This window comes from Pelodiscus sinensis, chromosome 2 (genome assembly GCF_052426305.1).
Source record: "Pelodiscus sinensis isolate ZL-2025 chromosome 2, ASM5242630v1, whole genome shotgun sequence".
Classification (NCBI taxonomy): Eukaryota; Metazoa; Chordata; order Testudines; family Trionychidae; genus Pelodiscus; species Pelodiscus sinensis.
In genome coordinates this window covers 234,844,568-234,862,528 of record NC_143053.1, presented here as the reverse complement: position 1 = coordinate 234,862,528, position 17,961 = coordinate 234,844,568, and the positions used below count along the sequence as shown (strand labels likewise).

The following is a 17,961-nucleotide window of genomic DNA, read 5'->3' as shown; positions in this document are numbered from 1 at the left end:
CACTGGCCAGACAGTTGCTCATTTGTCCCCACTAAAAGGCCAGCTATGAAAGTCTCCCAGCCTTACAATATATTTCAGTAACACAAATAGCACTACTCCATAGCTTTACATGGAATGATATTACATACAAACCCCAGAACATGAAGGTTCAACAGATCAAGACTTAAAATACAACTTTGCAAGGCATACTTTGTACAAAACATATCATAATTATATGATCGTGACCAATATAAGGGTTCCAGGATGCCACTTTGAGGTACAGTGTCTCAAAACTGCCATAATAAACATATTAATGTGCAGACAGAAATGACTTGGTTTAAATCTATGCAAACTTAACAGAAATCTTTCCAAATGCACAGCACTGAAAAAAGGGACTGAGATGTCTGAAGGAATCAGCTTTGCTAGCTCTTCATTGCTATGGGTAAAATGTGCAGAGTACATTGTCCTCCTACCAAAAAAAAGCTTCTCACTTGCTCCCAGAATACATTTCATGTCCCCCTCTGATCTCGAGATATCAGTTCTCAAATTTTATTTTTGAAGATGAGGGAACATTAGAAAAACAATTTTGGGATGGTAGGATAAAGAGGTAAAGCAGAAGTTTTTTTTAATCTCCTGAACTACTCCTGACCAGGAGAAATAAATATTGACTTGTTCATTTAAGCAGAAGGTTTTGTATTTGTAATCACCAGTCTCACCTGCAGCAAAGAAAGTGTTCCCCACAGCAGAAGTAACAAGCCACATATAATTCTTCCCATCTCTGTAAGTCAGAGTACGGATCCATCTGACATGGATCCCACTGTAATCTTATTTCCCTCTGAAGAAAGAAAGCAGAGCTGGAAAAAGGGAAGAGGAGGACAACACTACTGCTTGCAACAAACAATGTAACTGCAGAAATTAAAAACAAAAACCTACAACCAACACTGAGCCAACAAAACAATCATCATTCACTCCACACACACAAGCTCTCACATTCTCTCATGCTCTGTAGAGAGACTGCAAGCAAGCAATCTTAGGATTCACTGATCAAGTACATCTCAATTCTTTTCTTCTATGCAAGACTTGCGTACTATGAACAGCTGCTTCTCAGCATCTGAAAGTAATAAATTTTTCTCTGCAGACAAAGAGAAGCAGAATAATTCACAGTGCATTTCTATATCCATTAAAAAGCTGTGAAGAGGCCTCATCAATGTAAGAACAGTGTGGTAACAGTTACCACATCAAGTTACATTGCCTTGCCGAAATATTAATGCACAACAGAAAGCACCGCTCTAGAAGCAAACTTGCGCATCTACTATTGATTTGCAGTTTTGCTCCCAAGGTTTCACTAGCTGGAAGACAGGCCCATCAGTTTCTTGCCATTAAACGGCAACAATAAAGTGCTTTGGGATATAGTTCCCTTTAAAGTTTGGCAACATTAAAAGTTTGTTCTACAAGTCTGTCCACAAGGATGCAGTGATGCAAAAATACTCATCTGTTCCCATACTTTTGAAAAAATTCACATTTTCCAACTAAACAAAAAAAGGTTCAGTTTTTGGTATATCTGAGATAAATAGTGACAATAATTTATTCTTATTATCAAGTGTTTAAATAATTCATAACAACAACAACGCAAAGAAGAGGAAAACAACTGGTATCCAGTAAGGATGTTAGATAGTGGGTAATAGAATAGTCGACTAACCGCATGAATTTTTAGAGGTTAGTCAACTATTCTATATTCCCCAGGGGCGGGGCCACCAGTCAGTGTGCTCTGGCCCCACTCCCGAGGAGCCCCTGAAACCCTGCACTGCTAACCTCTATATCAGAGGCAGCAGCATGGGGTGCCAGGTGAGAGTTGGTGCAATAGGGGAGCCAGTTTAAAAACCAGCTCTGTTTGTGGACTGGTTGCCCACTGCCCCGCACCGTTGCCTGAAACAGCAGTGTGGGGCAGCAGCAGCCTCTGTCTGCGGGGGGAGGGAAAGGAGGGAAGATACGAGTTTCCTATGGATAGAGGCTGCTGGGGAAAGGGAGGGGCCTGCCTCCAGCATCTATCTACAGGGGGCTGCTGCCGAGGACTAGCTGTAGTAATTCAGGACAGTGATGTAATAAATTCAAGACTTACTGGTATGGCATCCTGACAGATCTCCTGCTCTCATTAGACTGTGTGGTCTACACTCTACCCCTTTTCCGGAAATAAGCCCTCTTCCGGAGGATCTCTTATTCCTACTTTCAAGGGCTTATTTTCCGGAGAATCACGTCTAGACTGGTGCTTTTCTCCAGCTTATCCCCAAGCCGGAAAAAAGCAGCAGCCATGTAAATGCAAATACCGCGGGGGATATTTAAATCCCCCACGGATTTTGTTATTCCGATGTGTCTAATCTGCATCCCTTTTCCGGGAAAGGGGTGCAGTGTAGACACAGCCTGTGTGTTTTCATATGCTTCCTCAGTATATCATGCCAGCTCTGTGCAGGTAGCTAGCATAATAGTCTTTATGAAAGCCCCCAAAGACCACAGACTCAGACAAGATACAAAGGCACGCGAGTCAGGTTTATTGTTGAATTATATTAGTAGTTGCCGGTAGCCAGATGGCCTCCTATGAATTTGTACCTATGACAATGGACACATCTTAATCAATAGTATGGATTTTACTATTGTCCCCTAGGCCGGCCAAAGAGTTAAGTCAAGGTATCCCAACATTTACAGATAGAGAAACAATCTATAATACATACCTTACGTATATGCATTAATGACACGTTTGGTACCTGTCCTAGCCTTAGCTCCTGTATTGCATTCTATTGCTAATGCCAGTGTTGATGTTTACATTGCTTTTTGTGTTGATTTTTTTAATCACCCTCTCATCTCTGTGCTTTTTCCCCTTTTTGCTCCCTCTTCGCCAAGTGACCTCCAGGACCTTGTTCAAAGCCTGACTAAAATCTCATTTCTGACATGTCATTAGCAGGAAGTAAAGTTAATTCACTCTGTGTAAAGTGTATGTATAAACATGTAAAAATAGAACTATCAAGATGCACTTGATAAAGCTAGTCCTCTTGTAAGCTTATTACTCTCTTGGCTTATCATGTAATTTGTTTCCAAGAATTTCATTTAATGTTTGAGATGCATGACAGCACCAAAGTTTAGTTCAGAAGAATACTTGACACAGAATACTGTGAATTTAAATGTCCATTTGAACACGTAAAAAACACTGTACTGTCACACATTTGCACACACAACTAAGAAATCCACTCTAACAAGATACATGAGGAAACCTGATTATAGTGTTGTTGGCCAGTATTGCATCATCAATATTGTAATATTCAGTGCCCAGTAAAAATGTATTTTCTAGATTATTTCATTTTCTCGTTAAGATATAAACTTAAATGGCATATAATCCTGTAGACTCATACCTAAATTTAATGAAAATGGCGTTTTTGAAGATTAGTGTAAGTCTTGCTTTGGAACTTTTTGCTTTGTCATTGTTGAATTCAGCCAAAGAATTAACCAGTATGACCATAATTTTAAAAAGCAATGTTAAGAAAAAAGGATGAAATATGACATTCTGAAATAGAAAACTTTATCCTTAAGAGTATTGAGCACCCAGACTATAAATCTCTGGGTGTGCATGCATGTCTGTGCAGTTCTGCTAAATGTTGGTTATTATTTTTATTAAAGCAATACTGGTGAGTACAGGATGTATCTTTATACCATTTTAGGTTTGTCTTTACTGCAACAGTTAGTTTGAGTTACTCTACTTGGGCTAGCCTAGCTTGAGTCAGAGTGGCTTTGCTGTGAAACACTTCAGCTACGTGGAATGCTTGGATTAGCACTTGAAAAGTTGCTATGATTTGAGCACAGCTTCTGGTAGCATGCTCACTGCATAGCTCAAGCATCAGCTGCCTTTGAGCTCCAACCCTTTCCCCTTATTAGCAGAGGCAGCTTGAATTTAAAGCATCACTTGACTCAAGCTAGAAGTTTCTGTATGTGAAAGGGAAGACAGGTGAGCTCAAGTTACAACGTGACCTAGCAGTAAAATCTAGCCTTGGGCATTTAGTTGTACAACTGTTTAGAAACTGTTTCCAGCACTTGTGGAGGATGGTTGTGGATTCTGCATTTAAATCCTTGTTTTTCCTCTTGATATAAAATTTCATGTCTGTGAACTTGCAAAGGATTTATTAGCTTAACCATAAACATTCTGGGGAAGATTTTCAGCAAGGGATAATCAGTTAACTAGTTAAACTTTATGTTTAACCGGCTAACCACTTAACTAGGATCCCACCAGTGAGAGGCTGTGGCCCCCTGCTTGCAGCATGGTGCAACAGGCCCAGCCAGGCTGTAGTGGTTCCAATCTGCAGTGCAGCATGGGCAGGGGGTTACTGCAGCCTAGTCAAGCTCATTGCACCGTGGGCTGCCTGGGCCGGGATGAATCCACTGTAGTTAAGGGGAAGCTTGCCCTGGGCCAGGTTACAGTAAAGTGTCACCAGGTAAGGGTGATGCTTACCAGTTAACTGGTTACATCCCTATTTTCAGCTCTGTAAACTGGTAGCATAGTGGGGTTCAGTGAACTATGGCAATTTACAATAGCTGAGGATCCTGCCATCTCTTGCACAGATAATCTCACTTCTCCTAGGTCAGATCAATGCTGCAGCATCACCAATGTAGCACTTTAGTGCAGACACTCAATACAGCAATTGGACGGGTTCTCTCACTGCTATAGCTCTACTGCCTGAGAAGCAGTACGTAGGTGGCGGGAAGAATTCTCATGTCAGCCTGGGGCTGTGCACACCATAGGTTAGGTCAGCATAGCCATGTCACTCAGGGATGTGGTTTTTCACATCCTGGAGAGATCAGCAGTTCTGATGTAATTTTTCAGTATAGGCTGTGGCCACATTAGAGAGCTTACAGTATTGCAGATGCATCTGTGCTGCTGTAAGCTCTCTAGTGTAGTTGCTCTAAGCCAACGTGAGAGAGCTCTCCTGTCAATTTACTTAATCCACTCCTAAAGAGTGATGGGAGAATTTCTGTTGCCAACATATTGCTGTCCACGTAGACAGTGTAACTGTGTCGCTCAGGGAGATGGCTCATTCACACCCAACTGACATGAATTATACCAACATAAGTGGTAGCATAGACATTTAAGATATACTAGTAAAGCCTCCTTGTGCACATTCAGTTTATATGGGCAAAAAATTCTGCTGTTGGTATAGTTTATATCAATTTTGTGAGTGAAAATCTATATTGGTAAAAGCATTTTTGTTGCCAGTCTGACTGTATTTACACTATGGCTTTTGCTGACAGAAAATTATTACAAAAAACCCACACCTTTAACAAATAGTGCTGTGCTGGCATAAGATTCTAGAGTAGATCTGGCCTTCAACTTAAAAATTAATCATTGTTTTCCCTTCCACACAGCATTTCCTTACACTTCTTGCTAAAGATGATGGGGGGGGGAAAAATAGCCTATGTACAGTATCTGTTCTTCCTTTGCAGAAAGGAAACTCTAGTGGTTGTCTGGATACTAGGTACGTGAACAAGAAGTCAAATAATGAGCCTTATCCGAGGCAGCAGCGTGGGGAGAGAGGAGGCAGCCGCAAAGCCGTCTCTGCCCGTGGCAATCCAAGGCCTGCCGTGAGCAGAGGCTGCTTCTGTCTAAGATTGGGTCCAGCATGGACAGAGTCTGGTGTAGGAGAAAAAAAGAGCCTGAAATATGGGTCTGGTGCTTGAAGCAAAGTAAGAAAGAATTATACTATAAGTAATAGACAGGCCGTGTCAAAAGCAGATGTGTGCCTTTAAGTAAATATCTTTTAGCATTAAAACTGCTTGCACTGCTACAGTATGAAATATGTAAATACATTCCACCAGGATAGTACAAGAACAACCAGCTGAGTACATGGTAAAATAGTATGAAACAAGAATGAAAGCGTAACAGTGGGCAGTGAATAGGAATTCTTTGAGGAAAGTACCAAACATGTAAACACAATAGTATTATTAAAGGCTAAAACAGGGGTCGGCAACTTCTCTCAAGTGGCATGCCAAGATTTAAACCTCCTGCCCTGGGCTGTGCCAGTCTCCCACCATGTACCACCCTAAATCGGCTCACACGTCACTTATGGCACACATACCATAGGTGCCAACCCCTGGACTAAGATGTCAACCATGCTCAGATACATGACCTCCAAGAAAAACACTAGAGGGTGCAAGGTAATGTTAGAAAATCAGTAGATAGCAAAGCTGTCCCTGAGCCAACACTGAACCAATGTTCCAGCACAGAGATTAGACACACTACACTACGCTGTCTTTCAAGAAAGACGTAAAAACAAAGATCATTCAGACGCACAGTAGTTAAAAATCATACGGTCCATTTTTATAATATTTTTTAATAGGAGCAAGATTACATTTTAAAGACAGTTTTGCCTGTGGTACACAAGATCACGTGTACAGATTTCTGAAGTATCCAGACACTCCAAACTGAACTAAGACCATGGAAAAATTGCTTTTGTGAGTCTGGTTCTGGTCTTATGAAACATGGCCCTACATGTTCAGAAGTGTGCTGATTAAATACAACAGTCAAATGTATATCTTTCTGTTGGTTGACTGGTTCTATGGAACAAAATTATACATGAGACATCCTAAATATAGACATGGAGATCATGCAATAGTCGTTCACAGAAAAGGAGTACTCCCTTTAAATTTTTGAATCTACCCTAGTGGTGGGCAAATACTGGCCTGCAGCCCAGATCTGGTCCACAAAGGTTAGCCCCTAGTGGGCCCCGACACTGCCATATTTACCTGAATCTCTGCAGGTACTGGTGATCACCGTTCCCAGCAGCAACGCATTGCAATTCCTGGTCACTAGGAGCTGCAAAGTCCCATATCTGTGAAGGTGTAGGGAAATATAGCAGCAGTAGCCCACCAGGGTCTAACCCTGGTGAATCACCTCCATTTTATTGCTCACCCTGATATACCGCCACACTATCACAAGAGCCCAGTACCAACTAGGGTTGTTAAAATGCAGTTAATTGATTATTCGGTGCAGAGCTGCTGCTTTGAATTACCCCTTCCCCATCCCCTTTGCTGATAGAGGCAGTGGGGGGAGGGGGAGGAAATAGACTAGTCAACAGACTATCCGATAAACAAATGCTTAGCGGATAGTTGATTTGTTGTTAATATCCTTAGTACCAACCAGTTAAAAGTCACAGATGCTTCAGGCCAAATCCTGCTAACAGTTAAACTTGTGCAATTTTGTTGAGTACGGTGAGATTGGAAAAATGAAAATGAGGGCAGGACATTACCCATCAGGCATAAGCTCTGAAAGGAACCAATATTCTCATTCAGTAAATCTTCGTTAAGTAGCCTAGAAAGATTATAATACCTTACTACTCTTGAGTGTTATACTTGATAACATATAAAACCCCTTAATTCTCACTGAGTCCTGCACACCTGAGGCACACTTTGGCTTTGTCTACACTTAAAAGTTTAAAGCCATGGCACCAGCAATAGAACACTATGTAAACCTCCTCTAGGAGGGAAGTCGCTAACAGCACTCGGAGTGAGCTCCGAACCTTGTAACAAGGTTCACATTGGCACTTTGCAATGCTGTAACTTGCTTTGCTTGCAGAATGGGATGTTTTTTGAAACTTCTGAGCCAGAACATTACATCACTGTAAAGTGCCAGTGTAGACTCATGTATTATCTTAATTCAGATGTTCTCACATGGCTACTAACCATTTTCACTGTAATGGTCTGCTGTTTTACAAGAGTTTGTCTATCAGCTGCAGAAAAATTAACATACCTCAAAAAAGTGATGAATTGGTGTATTATGGATGCAGTAACACGGGATGCAGTTATCTGATCTGCAATTGGCAATGTAAAATGTGACCAAGCAACATTAAAAGGATTTTGCCGGGGGCGGCGGGGGGAGAGAAACCAGAGTAACTTCTTACAAAAAGAACGGTATTTTCTACCAATACCAAAAGCAACTTTCCATTAGTCCCAGCTCAATGGACTAGTCTTTGAGCTCAGCTGGTTTCAGGGTATGACAGTGATCTCATGCCATGTATCTTGTGAGCTCATCATCTCCCCACCAAAGCTCAATATACAAAGAATCTACTGTGGAAAAACATGTGCCACCCAGGAAAACCAGGTCCAAGAGCCACTTTTTTCAAAACAACCATCTCTCAGTTTTTTCACTAGTTAAGCCAAACAGTGGATCTGACTGTGTGACAGCAGACATGCTGACAGCATGTATAAATTTCAGTGCTGTCTAGACCACAGCCAATCTGCATTCTAAATGTCCTGTATCAAGCTATCTTTTATTACCTATCACCACAGCACTGAGCCTCTTACAGAGCCCATTCTGTGTGATTTTCAAATGCAGAACCTTCATAGGCAAAAGGAATAAACAATCCATCTTACATGTTTTTAATCAGACCAATAACCAAATGATACAGCAATTTTGAAGTGGGCAAAAAAGATAGGCTTAAAAAAAAGTGAGGCCATCTAAGGCTATATCTACACTGGGAATGTTTGGTGACAAAAGTGCTGTCAACATGCAAAAGTCACCAAAAGTGAAAATCAGTCAAACCAGTTTTTCTGCCTCCCATTGTCCACATTTCATGGCCACATTGCTAGCACCATGACGACAAAGCAAAGCAATGTGGGTAAGCATCCCACAGTGCAGTATTGTGGGAAGGCAGAGCTGATCACTGCACTTCTTGGGCTTCCCTCATAGCTCTGTGAGCTCTCCATGCTGAGGAATGTCAAAGTAGCACAGCAGCCTCGTCAGCCTTTCCTTTGCAGCAGCAGTCTGCCTGCCACTGTGTTCTTAGCAGAGCAGAGCAGAACAGAAGAATTCCAATAATTTGCCCTTTGTTCATCCCCCAAATGGAACAGTTCACTCAGCTGTCAGATACTTCCCAGAGCTTTGAAAGAGGAGGGGTGCATGCCTACTTGTAGCAGAGATCACAAAACACTGAGGATGTGTCTAGACTACAGAGTTTTGTCGACAAAAGTGGACTTTTGTCGACAAAACTATACCTGCGTCTACACTACCGCTGAGTTCTGTCAACATAACGTCAACAGAACTCAGCAGTTTTGTTGACGCTGGTAAACCTCATTTTACGAGGCATAACGCCTTCTGTCGACAGAGTTCTGTCGACAGAAGGTGTTACTGTATCTAGGGTTGTGTCTAGACTACAGGGTTTTGTCAACAAAGCAGCTTGCTTTGTCGACAGAACTCAATGTAGTCTAGACGCTCTTTGTCGACAGAAGCTTTGTCGACAGTATCTGTCGACAAAAGCCTGTAGTCTAGACGTACCCTGAGTTTAGCCACCAGCCCAGACATTCTCTCAACAAAATACACAGCAGAGTCCACACTAGCTCTTTGTCCACAATAAACGGAGGGGAAAAGACAAAAGTCTTTTGCAGGAGTGGAAGTCTTTTGTCACCAAAACTGGGTGTTTTTACCCAACAAAATGTGCATTGTAGTGTGTACCCTCAGGGTTTTGTCAACAAAAGGCAGTTTTTGGTGACAAAACATGCCAGTGTAGATAAGCCCTAAGTAATAACAGTACAGTAGAACCTTGTTATCCGGCACGCTCGGGAATTAGGGCGTTCCGGTTATCTAAAAATTCCAGTTATCTGAGGGTCCCATCAGCCTAGGGAAAAACCAATGGACAAAGATAGTAAAACTCAAGTTTTTAATATTGGTAGTTTTGTAGTGTGGGGCAGTTGGCCTCACATTTCTATTTTGAGTTAAAGATTATTAGTACTGTACTTACTAAATAAAAAACTGTTAAGCCAATCATGGTAAATCAAGCCAGGCTGTGCTCCTGAAGATGTGACAGTATTGTGGCTGCGGGCAATGCCAATTAACAAAGTTTTCTGGTTAACAGAGTGCAGGATAACAAAGGTTTCACTGTAATTTACCAGACTGGCTCTTTAAATGATCAACTGTTTTCTCTTATATTTGTAGCCAGGATACTGCTAGATAAAAGTGTCTTCATGAACTACAGATAGAAGATCATCCAAATTCATTACGAAATCCTCAGCCTGTTGTCACAACTTTCTTGTAGCAAGATTTTAAAGATTAAACCATTTCATAAACTTTAAAAGTTTCTATAAGCCATCAGTCATTGAAGAATGGACATCTTCTGAGCAATATCATAGAATCATAGAATACTAGGACTGGAAGGGACCTCGAGAGGACTGGAAGGGACCTCGAGAGGTCATCGAGTCAGGTCCCCTGCCCTCATGGCAGGACCAAATACTGTCTAGACCATCCCTGATAGACATTTATCTAACCTACTCTTAAATATCTCCAGACATGGGGATTCCACAACCTCCCTGGGCAATTTATTCCAGTGTTTGACCACCCTGACAGTTAGAAACTTTTTCCTAATGTCCAACCAAACCTCCCTTGCTGCAGTTTAAGCCCATTGCTTCTTGTTCTATCCTCAGAGGCCAAGATGAACACGTTTTCTCCCTCCTTCTTATGACACCCTTTTAGATACCTGCAAACTGCTATCATGTCCCCCCTCAATCTTCTCTTTTCTAAACTAAACAAACCCAATTCTTTCAGCCTTCCTTCATAGGTCATGTTCTCTAGGTCTTCCTTCATAGGTCATGTTCTTTAATCATTCTTGTTGCTCTTCTCTGGACCCTCTTCAATTTCTCCACATCTTTCTTGAAATGCCGTGCCCAGAACGGGACACAATACTCCAATTGAGGCCTAACCAGCGCAGAGTAGAGTGGAAGAATGACTTCTCATGTCTTGCTCACAACACACCTGTTAATACATCCCAGAATCATGTTTGCTTTCTTTGCAACAGCATCACACTGCTGACTCATATTTAACTTGTGGTCCACTACGACCCCTAGGTCTCTTTCTGCTGTACTCCTTCCCAGACCGTCGCTTCCCATTCTGTAGGTGTGAAACTGATTGTTCCTTCCTAAGTGGAGCACTTTGCATTTCTCTTTATTAAACTTCATCCTATTTATTTCAGACCATTTCTCCAATTTGTTTAGGTCATTTTGAATTATGACCCTATCCTCCAGATTAGTCGCAACCCCTCCCAGCTTGGTATCATCCGCAAACTTAATAAGCGTACTTTCTATACCAATATCTAAATCGTTGATGAAGATATCGAACAGAGCCGGTCCCAAAACAGACCCCTGCGGAACCCCACTTGTTATGCCTTTCCAGCAGGATTGTGAACCATTAATAACTACTCTCTGAGTACGGTTATCCAGCCAGTTATGCACCCACCTTATAGTAGCCCCATCTAAGTTGTATTTACCTAGTTTCTTGATAAGAATATCATGCGAGACCGTATCAAACGCCTTACTAAAGTCTAGGTATACCACATCCACTGCTTCTCCCTTATCCACAAGACTCCACAAGACATAATATCTTATGATTCCTTTTCTGCTTTTGGACAGAATATAGCAGCAAAGCAGATATCACTACTGCCTCTGGCTAAAGCCTGAAAAATAATAGTCTAATTATCAGTGAAACCCAATGGATCCAAATCTTCAGAAATGTGTGTTATTGATTTAAGATAATCAAAAAAGTGATTCATGAACTATTTCCGTACTGCCATCATACAGAAAAAATATTCAAAACAGAAGTTTAGTCTTCTATCTTAGAAGTCTCTGAACAAAGTTTGTTCCCATTCAAACATTTCCAAAATTCCCTTCACTTACAGACATGAAGAGTTCCCAATACCTTATAAAAATCGTGCTTTTTGATAATATGGCATCAGTCAGATATAGCTGTAGCCTTAATCCTATATTCCTCTTTCAAGCAGAATTTCCACTGAGCAGCACAATATGAGTTCCCTCCCCTGCAAGAGCTGTATGATCAGGTCTTATAACTACAATTCACTGGTACCTGTTCTTCATTACAGCATTTGCAATCGTTTCAGTACACAACAAGCAAACCTCAAAAGGCTCTGTTTGAACAGGCTCTGAAAAGTTCATTTATTCACTAGAACCAGTTTCATCACAAAATTAGACTGGAAACGTGGAGGGAAAAAAAGCTTCTACTTACCCTGGAAATGCCGCAGTAATCAGTTTTCACAGAACTTGAGCATTTCCATTCTGGCCCTCCTTTGCACCAGAGCATTCAATGATCCAGGGAACAGACAGTTGAAAAGTTACATTTTTTCAAAACTTGGTGACAGATTAAGATTGGTTTCAGGATGGGAGAATGTTTAGGGTAGTGTAGTAAGTCAACTGTCACAAACCGTTGCACAGTCCAGGCCAATTAAGGAGAGGCTTTTTAGTATACAGTTGGGTGTGGCTTGCTGGGGCAGCCCTACATATACAGAGCTGCCCAGCAGAAAGAGTCAGTTAGGGCCTGACCAGGGAAAATGTAGGACCCGAGTCCCAGAGAAGCACCTTTGATAGAGCAGCACTGGGCAAGCTCAGGGGAGCTAGAGAGGGAGGCTCCTGCGTGATACCTGTCAGGCTGCTGGCCTTGACACTAGGCCCGGAGGATGTAAAGGGTCACAGGGGAAGTGACCCAAGGAACAGGAGGCAATGAAGGTAAGTAGAGGAGGGCAGGACAAGGTTGCTACCAGAGGGTCCCTCACTCAGGATCCAGAGTAGTGGGCAGCCCTGAGCTCCACCTTCAATCACACCTTGCTACCAAGGTGAGGCCCATACAAGCTGTAGCTTGTCCCTGAAACAGCGGGGCCAGGGTTGGAGGCCAAAGCTGTCCACAGTAGCAACAGAAACTAAGGACTGCTGATACAGCCTCCCAGAAAAGGGACGAAAAACTGTTAGGAGTGAGCACTGCTGGAGGGCAGTATCCTGAAGAGGATGCCATGGTAGGGGAGCGACGCAGGTCTACAACTGGAACATGGAGAGAGGGCATGGGGAAACACCAGCCAGAAGGATGAGTGCTGTGGACTAAAGAACTACCAACAGGAGGGCCGCAGAGGTGAGCCCTCCTTATGAGTGGTAGTTTTATTTTAGAAAAGTTGTTTTGTCCAGTCCTAGAAATTAGAATTCTATACATCTTGATTAACACAAGGGGACTGAAGGCAGATTGGCAGGTAAAGGATAACAACAATTCATTCTACTTGCAACTATCTGTAATTCCTAAAGCACATCTTATAATCAGTACTTGAGAGCCTTCCTCTGTAGCATGGGGCACGGATCACTTGCTGGAGGATTCTCTGCACCTTGGGGTCCTTAAACCATTTGAGGACTTCAATATCGGAAATATAGGTGAGAGGATTATTCTAGGAGAGGGTGGGGGAGATTCTGTGGCCTGCACTGTGCAGGGGGTCAGACTAGATGATCATAATGGTCCCTTCTGACCTTAAAGTGTATGAGTCTATTAAAAAAAAAAAAAAAAAAAGCAGTGCCAGTGAATTAGCATTGCCAGGACTTGGAATTCATCATTGTCAATCGTACTGTATCTGTACAGTAATAGATAGCAAGAAACAGGTTTAAAAAACAAAGTAGCATAAATATCCAAATTGTTTGCTTACAGGGAGAGTTACTTTTTATTTCCATTTCCTTTTTACAAAAAAAATCCAACTCTTGAACAATCTGAAATATTTGCAGATTTGAATAGCTCTAAGGAATATTTCCTGGATTTTAGATATTTTGTAGGATGCTTGATGAAGCAAGAGCCGATATTCCCTTGTATAAAAATTAAAAAATTGACCGCAATATTATTCCTCCATTGTTTCACATAAAATATTTTCAAATTACTGAAAAACAGTAGCAATATTACTACAAGTGCACTATTTGTTTTTTTCCTTCCATTTTCCCACCATAAGCATCTGTATGTCAGATAGCTTCAAGCAATCTAATACAAAAAATGTATCCAGTCTCAGGAAATAATATTTCATAATCTTATTACATTTTGTTATCAGTCTATCATTTTTGACCAAAGACCTCTGGTGAGTTTGACTGCAAGACAACACATACACAGCAGTGAATAAAACAGTAATTTGAAACACCCGTAATATCCTGAATTGTGTTCAATGAAAAGACACTAACTCACTCTTCATCAGCCTCTTCAATGAAAGCTGATGCCTCTGATCCTGAGCAAGGCAAGAAAAACAAAACCCAATATTTTTATATGCTTACAGAGTCAAAGGCAGCTCCCTCACCTGAGAATTTAACTTTGCCACAGTGCTAAGCCTGATGGAACAGAGAAAGTACGTTTCCCATTATAGTACAGATATTCTATGTTCCAAAGGTAATGCACAGGGTCTTTTAATTGACAAGAATTTATTAGGGCAGAGACAAAATGCACACATGTGCCATCAGTGCTTCCATTCATGGAGCACTGTTACTTATCTTAAAATTTGTCTTAGTGCCAGTGGTCACAACCAGAGGTATTTGTGCCCCCGAGGCAGGTCCTATTTGGTGTCTGGGAGGTCTTCCAAGGAGTACATGAATGCATCTACATCTTTGCCCAGTTTTACAACAGAGTATATAAAAAGCACTACAAAAGTCAGTACCAAAGTCAGTACCAACTAAATTTCATACAAGGACTTGTTTATACTGCTCCATAGACTAGTCACTGAAATGTAAGTACAGTATTTATATACCAATTGATCTATTTTATAATTAGATCTATATGGTCTATATGGTAGAAATGAGGCAGCAATTTTTCTTTAACAACATTCCATGACAATTTTGTATGATGTCTGATTTTGTAAGCAAGTATATTTTAAGTGAGGTGAAGTTGGGGATATGTCAGACAAACACTCCTCAGGGAGTACAAGGGTCTCTGTAAAGGTTGCAAGCTAACGCTCTAACCAAACCATGAAGAGAATTCTTGGTGAAAAGTACATGTACAAGGACAAACATTTAGTATTTTTATATTGTTATCAGATTTTAAAGAGCGCACGACCCTTCTCCAAAAAAACCAAACCATTTCACTTAAAACTATAGCAAGACCTATTCCTACTAATGTGAGATCCATGAGAGAATGCAAAAAGTTGTTCGCTGCTACACTGGACAACATTGGTAAATCAGTCATTCACAGGTCAAAAACTTGTTCTTTCATGTCTCCAAATTCTCTTTTACCTGGTCATTATGCATTTTTCCCCCCACCAAGTGAACCCATTACAGTCCTATTTTTCTATTGTATAAACAAAAATGTCTGAACCACAATAGGTCAGAATTCCAGACTGTAACTTGATTAAAATAAATAATTCTAACTTGAGGTAAAGTTACTCGATTATTAAGAACTCCAAGTTTTAACCAGTGGTTAGAACAGGCTTAGTTTGCAACTGATCACATAATGTTGAAAGAATCTTGTGTGTGCCAAGGGGAATTTTTGGCTTTCTACTAAAGGGAATTCATGTCAAACTATTAGAACATCCTTGCTTTACCAATTAAGCTTTAGGACTAACTATTTCAGCTAATCAGAAACTAGCTTCTATGTATATTTTAAAATCACACTCAGAAATAGGCCAGGTTCTGATTAACCAGAATACAACATATGTTTGGTCATTACTAAGTCAATGAAAATATAATTTTTCCTAATAATGTTGTAGAGACTATTCATCACTCCATAATATCAACACCTAATCAATGTAATGGAAGGAAATAAGTCACTGGAAATTAACGCTGTTACAAGATCATAACTATGGGGGTTTGTCCTTTGTTTTATTCCCCTACAAAGATGAGCCTTGGCATGCACATAGAAACAGATGACCATTAGTCCATAACATGATTCCATGGACCATCTTGTTCAGAAAATTTGGGTGCACCTGAATTCACTTCTGAAAAATCAAACAGTTGAGTGAATTGGATCTGAAAGCTATGATGAGCCAGTGCACACAATGCATGCTAGGTAAGGGGGGAAAAATACAGAGATCTTGAAAGTACCATCCCTAGTCTTTCAATGTCAACCTAGACAAACTGTAAAGGCCTCAAATGAGAGGAGCGGGCAGATAAATAATGCCATAGTGCAATGTACATGAATCTGTACAAAGATCCCAAACACTGAATCAGGTGTGGGGAGATGAGAACCACACAGAGTTAAGAGGAGCTGATGGGAATAAAAAGGCTACAGCATGATGTATTAACGGGGCAAATAATGCTGAGTTGTACTATACAAAGCTAGGGGCACTGAAGGCCTCAAAATTGTGGATGGAGGTCCAAAAAAAAAAAAAACCCTTCACACCCTCTGTCTCACATGTATTTTGCAATCACCAGAAGACCGGTAACAAAACCGGGAAGAGGAGAGGATTGAATAAATTTTCCTCTGAGGAAACCTGGCAAGGAATAAATATTGGGGGCTGGGAGTTTCATGTCTTCCCTCCCCCTCTTTGAGCAGGACAGCAGAGAGTTCCCCACTTGGTTCCCCCTGCGCCTGGGGTGGATGCACTTCCCTGGCGCTGCCCCTAGGGCTGGAGATAGACGGGATTTCCCCAGCTCAGGGGAAACGTGGGGGGATTTCCCAAGCTTCATCCCAGCAGCCCACACACCTCTCTCTTACCGTCTATGTTCTCCCGGTCGCTGATGTGCTGCAGGTTGCAGCCCGTGTCCTCGCGGCTCAGCTCGGGCTCGGGGCGGTAGGACTCCAGGCGGGAGTGGGCATTCCTGCGCAGCTTGGGGCTGGAGGAGACGCAGCAGGAGGTGGTGTTTCCCATCTTCCTTCGCCGCCGAGCCAGGCGCGGGAGGATGCAGGGGTAGCCCGTCACCAGCGGCGGCGACAAGCCATGGGCAGCGGCGAAGAAAACAACAAGCAGCAGAGGAATAGGCGGTGGCAGCTGCTCCCTCCTGCCGCACTCCCCGGCTGATCCCCCCGCCGGCTCATCCACCGAGCCGTGCGCCAAGCACGCCCAGCCGAGCGGAGGGCGCGGCCGCTAAATCATCCTGCCCGGCAGGTACGGCACAAGGCGGCTAAGCCCGGTGCACGCTCAGCCCCATGGCCAGCGGCTGAGCTAAGCGACCTCCTACCGAGCCGGCTGGATCCACTCCCCGGCGCGCACAGCGGCGGCACCGCAGCCCCGAGGCTGCCTTTGCAAAAAGGTTCCGGTTCAAGTGGGTGGTAACATCTGCCCGCTGGGCTGGGACCGGGACCCGGCGCGCGTGCAGGGGCTCGGGAGCTGGGAAGCCCCCGGCTCAGCGCTGCAGCCCCTCTTGCTGCTGCCGCCCGGCCAGGGAACCAAGCGCCCGGCGGGAGGCGGCGGCGGCTCACGGGAGCATCGCGCCGGTCCAATTCGCTCGTGCAGCTGCCTGCCCCTAGCGCCGCTAGACACGCGCTGCCTCCCCCGCGCGCCAGGAGCGCCGGAACCTCGCTGCAAGGGGGGGGGGAGCGGTACAAAAAGCTCCTCCCCTTTCTCTGCCTCTTCCCCGCCACCTCCCACCCCCCCCCCGACCCGCCTCTTGCCCCCTAGGCTCCGCCCCCACCCGCCTGCAGCTGGAGAGGGCAGCAAGCAAAGCCCTGTGCTGAGCCCCGGATCGTCCACCTGCACTGGGCCGGGCCTCTGGAGCAGCTTCTGCCAAGCGCCCCCACTAGGGCCCCCAGCGCCTTGGGCGGCTCTTCCCACGCAGGGGAGAAGGCGGCTGAGACCCACTGCAGCTCCACGCCCTGGGAAGTGGCTGGCGGGGGAGTGTCCTGGCCGCGCTCTCGTCTCCCATCCCCTCCCACTCGCACCCTCTCCCACCGCAATCCCGCCTGCAGCCACGCGCCTTCTGCCCGCACAGAGCTCGTGCGCTCCCCCCTTCAAGCCTGCACAGTAAGGAGCCGCGCCCGCAGCTCTCCGCCAGTTTCCTTCCAGGGGTTTTTCCTCCCCTTATGTCTTCATTACTCTCTCTTGAGAAACAGCGAGTGTCCGGGGCGCTGGAACTATGGGTGGTGGGAATGCGCCGCCAGCGCACCTTGGCTTCATGTGATGATAGCAATGAATAAGTTGGCAGTTCAGTGAGTTGCAGGACTCAACTTATTAAAAATTGTTCCAACTTGGTGCCCTGTAGAGGCTTTTACTTTTGCTGCTGAAAATGCCTGGT

The 17,961-nt window shown here is 43.5% G+C and overlaps 1 protein-coding gene across 11 annotated transcripts in view; it reads right to left on the bottom strand.

Moving 5' to 3' along the window:
- CCNY (cyclin Y) overlaps nt 1-17,286 on the bottom strand; it is a 174,303-nt gene extending 157,017 nt beyond the window's left edge. For 8 of the 11 annotated variants that reach the window (XM_075922696.2, XM_075922695.2, XM_075922697.2 and 5 more), the window contains exon 1: nt 16,445-16,581. Coding sequence is in view for 1 of the 11 variants with exons in the window: in XM_006133021.4 (XP_006133083.2) it covers nt 16,445-16,598 (154 nt within the window). In the remaining 10 variants the exon portion in view is untranslated. Of the gene's footprint in view, nt 1-16,433 lie in introns of all 11 variants that reach the window. The other 3 variants (XM_006133021.4, XM_075922702.2, XM_075922705.2) reach the window with 3 other exon arrangements.
- Nucleotides 17,287-17,961: the final 675 nt, after the last annotated feature.